Genomic DNA, 10,898 nt, shown 5'->3' on the forward strand with positions numbered 1-10,898 from the left:
TTCGGATAGCCGGACTATACCTTCAGCCGGACTCCTGGACTATGAAGATATAAGATTGAAGACTTTGTCCCGTGTCCGGAAGGGACTTTCCTTGGCGTGGAAGGCAAGCTTGGCGATACGGATATGTATATCTCCTACCATTGTAACCGACTTTGTGTAACCCTAACCCTCTCCGGTGTTTATATAAACTGGAGGGTTTTAGTCCTTAGGACAACAGATACAACAACAATCATACCATAGGCTAGCTTCTAGGGTTTAGCCTCTCTGATCTCGTGGTAGATCTACTCTTGTACTGCCCATATCATCAATATTAATCAAGCAAGACGCAGGGTTTTACCTCCATCGAGAGGGCCCGAACCTGGGTAAAACTTCGAGTCCCTTGCCTCCTGTTACCATCCGGCCTAGACGCACAGTTCGGGAACCCCTACCCGAGATCCGCCGGTTTTGACACCGACATTGGTGCTTTCATTGAGAGTTCCTCTGTGTCATCGCCGTTAGGCTCGATGGCTCCAACGATCATGAATAGCGATGCAGTCCAGGGTGAGACCTTCCTCCCCGGACAGATCTTCGTCTTCGGCGGCTTCGCACTGTGGGCCAATTCACTTGGCCATCTAGAGCAGATCGAAAGCTATGCCCCTGGCCGTCAGGTCAGATTTGGAAGTTTAAACTACACGGCTGACATCCGCAAGGACTGGATCTTCGACGGATTCGAGCCACTGCCCAGCGCGCCGCACTGTCTCGACGAGCATGATCTAGCTCTGCCGCCGAACAGTGCCCTGGAGGCCGCACCCGCATCGGCTTTGACCCTTAATTCAGAGCCAAATGCGCCGATCGAGGATGGGTGGTTGGACGCCGCCTCGGGGGCTGCGATCCTAACGGCGATCGAGCCGAACACCAGCCCCGCACTCCACAAGACTCGTGATTCCAAGGAGCCGGACTCCTCTCCGAACTCTGAACCATTCGCACCTCCGTCGATCGAATCCGGGCGCCGATCATGGAGTTTACGGCCGCGGACATCTTTCAGCACCCGCCCTTTGACGATATTATGAAATCACTAAAGTCTCTCTGTTTATCAGGAGAGCCCTAGCCGGACTACGGTCAGCAAGGTTGGGATACGGACGATGAAGAAATTCAAAGCCCACCCACCACCCACTTTGTAGCCACTGTCGACGATTTAACCGACATGCTCGACTTCGACTCCGAAGACATCGACGATATGGACGCCAATGAAGGAGACGATAAAGAACCAGCGCCTATCGGGCCCTGGAACGCCACCTCATCATATGACGTATACATGGTGGACGCACCAAAAGATGACGACGAGGAGCGGAAGGACGCACCGAAGGCTTGTTCCCTCGAAAAGCAGTCAAAGCGGCGACGCAAGCGCCGCCCCAAATCCCGCCTCGACAGAAATAGCGATCACACAGACCCAGCGCTGGAGCAGGGCGAACCGCTGCCGGACAACGGCAATCCGTATAATCAAACCGAACAAACAAATCCTATCAAGGATAATGGTCCGGACGACGTAACGCCGGACAGGCACCCGGAGCAGCAGACTGTCCGTAAAAGGCTTGTTGTCACCGCGAGGAGTCTGAAAAAGCAGAAGCAAAGGCTCAAGGCTGCGCAAGACACACTCCATTTCAGATGGAGCAAAATACTCAACACAGCAGCAAGGTACGGCGACAATCGCCCCTCCAAGAGCTACCCAAAGCGGAAGCTGCTACCCGAATTCGATGAGGAGGCCTCAGACCGCCCACAACCAAATATCAAAGCAGCCACCTGGTCAGATAGACGACCCCTCTACCAACACAGAGCGGCATACAACGCCGCTCACAATACAATACGCGACCCATGCGAGGGCTCGCACCCAAAGAACGGTGCAACAAGATCCATCTATGGACCACGCAAGCGCGCCCCAACATACAATGCAACACAACAAACATCCGAACAACGCGGTACACCCAGCTACAGGGGTGCCGCACACCGCCTATGTTTCACCGATGAGGTGCTGGACCATGAATTTTCAGAGGAATTCAAGCCTGTAAACATAGAGGCATACGACGGAACAACAGACCCTGGGGTCTGGATTGAGGACTACATCCTTCACATCCATATGGCTCGAGGAGATGATCTCCACGCCATCAAGTACTTACCCCTCAAGCTCAAAGGGCCAGCTCGTCACTGGCTCAAAAGCCTCCCCGAAAGCTCCATTGGAAGTTGGGAAGAGCTCGAAGACGCCTTTCAGACAAAATTTCAAGGGACTTATGTCCGACCTCCGGATGCGGACGATTTGAGTCATATAACTCAACAGCCTGAAGAGTCAGCCCGAAAGCTTTGGAACATGTTTCTTACTAAAAAGAAATAGATTGTCGACTGTCCGGACGCCGAAGCCTTGACAGCTTTCAAGCATAGCGTCTGTGACGAATGGCTCGCCAGACACCTCGGCCAAAATAAGCCGAGAACAATGGCCGCATTAACAAACCTCATGACCCGCTTTTGCGTGGGTGAGGACAGCTGGCTAGCCAGATGCGGCACCAGTGACCCCAGTACATCTGAAGTTAGAGATGGAAACGGGAAATCACGGCGCAATAGCAATAACAAACACCGGATTAAAGAAGACAGCACGAAGGGCACGACAGTAAATGCCGGATTCAAAAACTCTCGGCCAGGTCAAAAGCTGCCCCCTAAAGGCACCAGGGATGAACTGTCCAGACTCAACAACATTCTGGACCAAGTATGCCAGATCCATAGTACCCCTGGTAAACCCGCTAATCATACCCACAGAGAATGTTGGGTCTTCAAGCAGTCCGGCAAGCTTAACACCGTACACAAGGGGGAGGATACACCAAGTGAAGACGAGGACGAGCCCCCAAGCAAGACATGGGGGAACAAAAGAAATTTACACCAGAAGTCAAAACAGTAAACGTGTTACACGTGATCAAGGGAAAAAACAACGCGGCACTCCCAGAAAAATATACCCAAGTGCCTGTCACCGCGAAGTACCTTTTCTAGAAAATGTGTATCGAGTTTAAAAAGCCCACGAAATATTCATGAAGGCGAAACATATTTATAAGTTTAAAAAATGTTTATGATTTTTTAAAAAGATAAAGAAAAGATGAAGACGTAAGAGAAGAGTTTGAAAAGGGAAAAAACTGCAAAAGAAAAGAATCCAGAAGAAAAAACAAAGAAAAACTTAAAAAAATGAAAAACACATGTAAAAAGAGGAAGAAACCCAGCCTAGAAACTTACTAAAACCGGATCATAAGCTACCGAAACCTTCTAAACCCACTTCCAAAAACCAGCTAGCTGAACGCTCCGAGCAATTAATGAGCGGTCCATACTTGTTTGTTCTTTCGACGATCTGTGTTCGTTCGGTTTTTTTCCTTTTTTATTTATGTTTTCTTTTTTTGGTTTTCTTATTTCTTCTACAGATTTCTTTCATTTTATTTTTTTGTCGTCATACTTCTTTTTGTTTCTTTCATGATTTTATTTGCTTTCTTTTTTTGTTCTTTTTTCTTTTGGTTTCCAACAGTTTTCTTTTTGTTAATATTTGTTTCTTTATCAATTTTCACTATTTTTCAATCTCTTTTTATTTGATTTACTTTTTCATTTTTTTCTTTCAGTTGTTTCATTTTTTTCTTTCAGTTGTTTCATTTTTTGTTTCAACGGGTTTTTGCTTGTATTTGTTTTTTTATTTCCAATATAAATATTTTGTATATGTCATGAATATTTTTCTAGTACACGTATACATTTTTTTCTAATACAAGTTTAATTTTTTTAGTAAATGCTTAACTTTTTTTCTACACATATTTTTGACATTTTTTAAATAGTTTATTACAAAATTAAATAAAAGATTAAGAGTTTTAATACATGATCCACATTTTTTCTATACATATTTTGACATTTTCAAATGCTTGATTAACAATTTTCAAATACAGGACTAATACTTTTTAATACATGGACACTATTTTTCAATATACATTTAACATTTTTTAAATGTTTTATAAACATTTTTTCAAATGCAAGATTAAGAACTTTTTAATAAACGATGAACATTTTTTTCTATACACATTTAACAGTTTTCAAATACTTGTTTAGCATTTTTAAATACTTAATTAACATTTTATAAATAAATGATCAACTTTTCTCACACACGTTATATTTTGTTTCCTATACTTGAGAAACATATTCATTATACATATTTAACATTTTCTAAATGCTTTGTTTACATTTTCTCAAATGTTTTATACAAGACTTGTTTCTTTATTCTGCGAGGCTTGTTATAGGTGTCAAAGCTACTTGGTCCTCGACGCTTTTGGCCGGTTATTTGGTATAGGCGAGCAGTTTTCTCGGATGTTAGCTGATGTACCCTTCGTTGTAGGTTGCATCATGTTTGAAAACCTAGCGCGACCTAGCCAGCCACCGCTTCCAAAAAGCTAGGGTTCTTTGCCTCCCACCGGCGTAGGCGCCGGTCCGTCCCGTCTCCTGTGGCCCTAGGACCATGGAGGCGGAGTGGATATCGGCTCTTGCCGGTGGGAAGGCTCCGTTTTATTTTCTATTTTTAGTTTTGTTAGAGTTTGTGTTCTGCTCAGAAAGGCGAGATGGCGGCGGCTCCGTGATGGAGTAAAGGTCTCCCCGCCTAGCCCCGTTCCGGTGATGCATCTAGCATCATCGGTGGGCGTGTGGAGGTGTGTTCCGCCGGATCTGTCTTTGGTGGATTTGCTCGGATCTATTCATCGTTCATCTTCGTTCGTGTGTCTTCAGGTTGTATCTTTTTGATCTACACTCTTCATCTGCGGGGGGTGCTGTCCTGGTGCGTTGGTTTCATGGGGCCTTAGCACGACGACTTCCCGACTGTCTACTACAACAAGGTTTGCTCGATTCCAGTGAGGGAGGGGCGATAACAGCGACGCGCCTTCGGCTCGCTTCAGTGATTGTAGTCGTCGCTAGGTGGTCTATGGATTCGGATGTAATTATTATTATTTTTAGTCTTCGTTGTACTTTCATGATCGAAGATGAATAGATTGAAAGTTTTTTCGAAAGAAAAAAAAAATCTCGAACATTGCTCGGCCCTTGAGCTCTCAGCCTGTTTTTTGAAGCTCTCAGCCTTCAAAAAAAAAAGCCTTCAAAGCTCTCAGCCTGTTTGGTAAGCACTCGGGCAGGGAAATAAAAGTTTGTACAAGGATGTTTATAGAGGGATTATGCAGGGGAACGGGATTTTACTCTCCTTCCCTTGTTTTGACACCGGGAAGGAGTCGTGAGAGAGAAAAAACAGAAACAGAAACTGGAAGTGGAAGTGGGGGAGAGGCGGAGAGGGAGATGCCGGAGCTGCCGGAGGTGGAGGCGGCGCGGCTGGCGCTGGAGGAGCACTGCGTTGGGAAGCGGATCGTGCGGTGCTCCGCCGCGGAGGACACCAAGGTCATCGACGGCGTCGCCCCGTCGCGGCTGGAGGCGGCGCTGGTCGGGAGGACCATCGCCGCCGCGCGCCGCAAGGGCAAGAACCTATGGCTCGTGCTCGACTCGCCGCCGTCCCCCTCCTTCCAGTTCGGTCCGTCTCCGATCCACACCCCACCACATTCAATCTACTCCCATTTTGTTTCTCTTTCCTCCCCTTTTGCAATGATTTTATTAAAACATTTTTCTTTTATTTTTCAAGAACGGCATTGTCCTTTCGGGCCTGAGCATTTTGTTCGCGGTGCCATGTTTTTATTTCTTGTGTGATTGTGACCGTGCTTTTGGTTAGGGTTTTCTACACATCTAGGGTTGTACCTATATGATTTCAGATTCATGAACAATGGAGTCAGCTATTCGATTCCATGAACTGTAATGGTAACTATTTTATCTCATCAGTGTTATGGTAAACGGACAGTGTAAACATCACAATGGCTTTTTTTTTATCTCATCAGTGTTACAATGTAGTCCCCTCCTGAAAATGTGGTATTGAAGTTGTAGGAATTGTGTTGACTTGCTTTAGCTCATTTGATCACAAAGATTTGTCAGATTTTGTTTGACTTTTACTTAGAGCAATTGACAGGTATTACAGAACAATGTAGAGAGACTTTATTGTAAATTTAGGTTGTAGTCTCCAGAGTTTGAACTGGGCAAGCATGAATGAATGGTCTTGATTATATAGAAGTCAGTTCCAGTTATACGTAAAGCGCCTAAATGTTAATCTTTGTCACAGGAATGGCTGGAGCTATTTACATCAAGGGTGTGGAACTGAGCAAATATAAAAGGTTTCATCTTTTTCATCTTCTTTCTTTGTTGGTGCTTGTTTTACCCTTACCTACTGTTAAAAGCTGCTATCATCTCTCAAAAAGGAGAGACAGCTATATGGTTTAGAAATAGCATTGTTATTTCCATTCTAGTATATTGACTGCGTACTTAGCTAGGTCTTTTTTCCATGCACTGCTACATTATCAGGTATATTCAATTAGCATTGTAATGTTTGATGCCATTACCACCTGATGCTCTGCGTGCTGTGATATGTTATAGCATTAGTGCACACCAGAAAATCTAGACACTACCGGTAGAACCTTATGCTATAGTATGATTGACGAATGTTCGCGTCTGTTATAGAAATTCTGATAGTTTGGTAGATGTTCTAGTACTGACGGAAAAAGGTGTTACCTCCAATTTCAGACATTTGAGGACTTTGTAAGATTGCTTTTATCAAAATTGCATAGTGCATTGTTTGGGTTAGTTAAACCAGATGTGATTCCATCGTGTTAAAGAAAAAGAAAAACTATGTTAAACAATAAGCACGATGATTGGGGGTCCTCTGTGTTGACATAGGTACAGCAAAGCCACTTAGAATTTGAAGGTGTGGTCAGGCATTCAGGACTAGGCTACTACTCTTTGCATAAATGTTTGCTGTGTCTTTAGCTCATCATTCTAGTGTTGCTAAAACTTGACCCTGTGGCTTCAGTGAACTGAAATAATTTGGATCCTTCATTCCTGTGGCATTTAATTTAGGTCTGCAGTGAGCCCAACTGAGGAATGGCCTTCAAAGTACTCCAAACTATTTGTTGAAGTATGGAACCTAATCTGGTGACCTTCCTTATGACAATTTCTTTTCTTTCCTTTATCATCATGCGTGGGAATTATGTTTCTTGCAATTCATCTTGTCTGGCTCATTTCACACATGGGTGCTTATAGTTATTTTTGTTTTATGTATTTTTATCAACCCTTCTCATAGATGAATCTGTAATATCTTATGGTGGTCAGTTATAGGATTTGGATAATTATCTGCATTTGCCTATCTGGGATGTGATGCTAGAATATATATTATGCTAAGTCTGATTTAACAATGTTTAAGATCTTGGTGGTCAGTTATATTATGCTAATGCTTAAATGAACTGCAGTAGAATAGCGGAAGTTGAAGCAAGTAAAGAAAAAATCATGCTAATGCTTATAGATTCTAGAAACAGTAACGTGATGAAATATGCACCTTAGTAGTCTTCACCTTTCTTGTTAACTACTACTTTCTTCTTTGGTCTGTGCTAATTATTTACTTTTTGGAAAATCTTTGCCATGTTTCATCTTGCTCTTCTCAACTTATTACAGTTGGATGATGGCTTGGAGTTCTCCTTCACTGATAAGAGGCGTTTTGCAAAAATACGATTGCTTGACAATGTAACATTCTTGTGATTCCTTGAAAACAAAATTTGTTCTCTCAATATGTGGTAACATTTTGTAATTTGTTTTTGTTATTATGTCTCTGTTTAATAGCCAGAAGCTGTCCCTCCAATTTCTGAACTTGGACCAGATGCCCTATGCGAACTAATGCAGCTTGATGATTTTGTACAATCTTTTGGTAGAAAGAATGCTCCAATAAAATCCCTTTTGCTTGATCAGGTATGATCTTAAGCTCCATACTCCGCTCAAACTGCTTGTCTGAATCAGAAGGAGTTATCCATATTATATTCAGTTATCCATATTATATTCAAAACTCAGTTATGAGCTTATAAGAAAGTGTTGTCAAACAACTAAAGAAATTTCTTGGCTTCGTTTCCAAATATTTCTAAACCTCAAGCACTGGTTAACATTTTTTACCAGTTAATTTATAGATTGTGGTTTAAGATAATCATGCAGTTGCCTCAGCACCAGCCACACACAGCCATCCCTTTCATTCTTATTGTCAAGATATTTTTTAGCACAAAAACCTTTTAATTATGCCAATTCTTACACCCCCTTTGTTGAATCATCTTTGCAGAGCTTTATGTCAGGAATTGGCAACTGGATGGCAGATGAGGTGCTTTATCAGGTCTGTTTCCCTGACATTGCTAAAACTGCTTTGCTAGATAAAATTATAAGAGGCATTATAGTCTTTTAGTTTTTCTATCCTCTGTATTAATGCCTACTGCATAGAATGTATCATAGTTCTACTCTAGTGAGGTGATTTGTTATAAAGATCAATCGTATTTGTCTAATGATAGGTATAATGTATCTCTTGGGCAAAATAGCCATATGTCATGGCTACTGTTCACACATGTGTTAGTACACCTCACCATCAGCAAATTCCTATTCATCAAGTCACATGGACTCTCTACTCTGTAAAGAAAGGCTAATTTGTGAGGTACTATAGAAAATTGACCCAAACTTGAGCATGCCCTCTAGCTACACACAGCCAGGGACAAGGTGAAGCCTTGTTATCCCCTTCGCCTTAACACTGATTCCAATTGCTATCTTCATCCACCTATCCCGTGCACCTGTGCTCATAAGTTTGGGCATCCACAGTTTTGCAAAACTGACGTGCTATTACTGTGGTACCATTTTTGTGTAAATCTTGAAGTTTCACCTTTTGCTTGATCTGGGTATAGGCAAGGATCCATCCTATGCAAACTTCATCGAAGATATCCAAGGAGAAGTGCAAGGCACTCCATCGGTGCATCAAAGAGGTTAGCTCGTGAACTGCGGTTGACCTGCAGTGTTATCCTTTGACCTTTGCTGGAAATGGATTTCAGTTGCAAAATAGTGAAAGACATCAATCCATTAAAATTTGGATGTTTGTTGTTTGTCCTGTAAAGCAATTAGCATGCAAAAGTAATCTTTTTATGTACTATTCTATATACACTAACCACATACTGATATTGAACAAATTTCAGAAAATTTGAATGTCAGATATTATTTTCTGCCACTTGCTTTGTTGTGCTTGTGCATGTGCTTGCACAGAGGCTTGAGTTGAATTACAACTGTAGGAGTCTGCTTTACCTGTACAATACTTGATCCCCATGCAATAAAACTAGTGACATTTCTAGCATGGCTGCAGTTATCTTTGTCCCTCCTTGTGCATGTTATTATGGTGGCAATTGTACTATATGGAAATCATGGTTTGCCTGTCTCTGGCAATTCTCCATAGGTGATTGAAAAATCCGTTGAAGTTGGTGCTGACAGCAACGAATTTCCAGAGAACTGGATATTTCATTCTAGGGAGAAGAAACCCGGCGAGGCCTTTGTGGATGGTCCGACAATTTACTCTTCCTCTCTTCTTTTCTGGTGTATACAGCACACCCGTGTTGTCTATCAGTGTTGAACGTTGCATTTGCTGCATGCAGGGAGGAAAATCGACTTTGTTACAGTAGGCGGCAGGGTAAGATGCAGACTGAGCTCACCGTACTATGCCTTTCTTTTTGCGCGCTGTGTTTTTTCGGACTTGCTGTGTTGTGCTCTTGCTCACGCTGTTGTTTGTTCAGACGTCGGCGTACGTTCCAGAGCTGCAGATGCTGGATGGGGCTGATGCTGCAGCAGCAAACAGGTCAAAGAAAGGCAGAGACAAGGCAGAGGAAAATGTGGGCAAAACATCCAAGAAAGGCCAGAAGGCTGCTCTGAAGGAAGGGGGGAAGGCGGCACAGAAGACAGCTGTTGATGAAGAGGAAGAGGATGATAAACCAGCAAAGCGAAGAGCCAAGGGGGCAAAGGCCCTACCGAAGAAAGTGGGTAATACTCGTGCTGATGATCACGAGGAGGGAGAAGATGAAGATGAAGAGTTGAAGCCCGCCAAGAGGGGGAGGAAGCGACCAGCAAAGGGCCCATCGAAGAAAGAAGGTTGTTCTTCAGACGATGAAGACTTGGCTGGCAAGGAAGAGACTGTGGTTGCGGCAAAGAGGCCGCAGAGGAAGAAGCGGTGAGCCGATCTAGGGAGGGATTTCCACCTTGTCTGGCCCTTTGCTTTGCAGTGTAGAAACTGGCACTACTAGATGAACTTCCACCCGGGAAGGAAGACGCCTGGGCTGTTGCTCGACGCGACTAGATCCTGGCCATTTAGTTGTTTTATGCGCAGATTGGTCGACGCCTCTATCTAACCCGTGTGGCGATGCGAGACTGGCTGCGTGAGCAAGTGGCTGTTCAGCTGGGAGTTGTAACTGAACAAGATTCGGTCTGAAATAGAACCTGAAAACTGCCTTCCTCTTCTTCTTCATCTCCAATTTTTACCTGTCAACATAAATGCACAAACCGAAGCCTGGGTTCGTGTTCGATTTGCTAGGCCGTGGCTGAGGGCGAACCCGCTACGTTGGCCAATAATAATTAAGAGACCTCCACTGCAGAAGACCCTTTGGAGATGGGCAATTACAGGTGTTTCTTAAATAAAATTACAGGTGTTTCTTAAAAAAAAACTCGCTCACTCAAGAAAAAAAGGGCCCTGGTTCGCTTGGTTTTTTATTTCCCTGGTTCACTCAGTTTGCCCGGGTTTTCTATTAAAAAACTTGGTTTGGTCGGGTCCTAATTGACCATTCGCTGTGGACCGTTTACAAGAGACCACGTTGGCTGTTGATTTTTTTTTTCAGAATGTTCATGAATTCAAAAAAGTTCATGCAATAAAAAATAAAAAAATAGAAAAGTTTCATAATCTTGAAAAAAAGTTCACGGCTTTAAAATAAAAAATCATGAATTCATAA

General features: G+C 43.2%; 1 protein-coding gene across 1 annotated transcript; it reads left to right on the forward strand.

The window, feature by feature from the left end:
• Positions 1 to 5,249: 5,249 nt before the first annotated feature.
• Positions 5,250 to 10,420, forward strand: LOC119352729 (formamidopyrimidine-DNA glycosylase-like). Its single transcript, XM_037619312.1, has 10 exons — positions 5,250 to 5,548; positions 6,185 to 6,236; positions 6,976 to 7,033; positions 7,567 to 7,635; positions 7,732 to 7,857; positions 8,216 to 8,266; positions 8,823 to 8,900; positions 9,362 to 9,464; positions 9,558 to 9,592; positions 9,696 to 10,420. Exons 1-10 carry the CDS (start codon positions 5,320 to 5,322, stop codon positions 10,128 to 10,130), a joined length of 1,236 nt encoding a protein of 411 aa, XP_037475209.1. The 5' UTR covers positions 5,250 to 5,319; the 3' UTR covers positions 10,131 to 10,420.
• Positions 10,421 to 10,898: the final 478 nt, after the last annotated feature.

The sequence above is a fragment of the Triticum dicoccoides genome, chromosome 2A, assembly GCF_002162155.2.
Source record: "Triticum dicoccoides isolate Atlit2015 ecotype Zavitan chromosome 2A, WEW_v2.0, whole genome shotgun sequence".
Classification (NCBI taxonomy): Eukaryota; Viridiplantae; Streptophyta; class Magnoliopsida; order Poales; family Poaceae; genus Triticum; species Triticum dicoccoides.

Bases quoted from the DNA above. Each gene is read 5' to 3' on its own strand.
- LOC119352729 (XM_037619312.1), top strand. From the start codon at position 5,320: ATGCCGGAGCTGCCGGAGGTGGAGGCGGCGCGGCTGGCGCTGGAGGAG. The intron at 5,549-6,184 runs GTCCGTCTCCGA...TCTTTGTCACAG, and splicing joins GTCCCCCTCCTTCCAGTTCG to GAATGGCTGGAGCTATTTAC. The intron at 7,636-7,731 runs GTAACATTCTTG...TCTGTTTAATAG, and splicing joins AAATACGATTGCTTGACAAT to CCAGAAGCTGTCCCTCCAAT.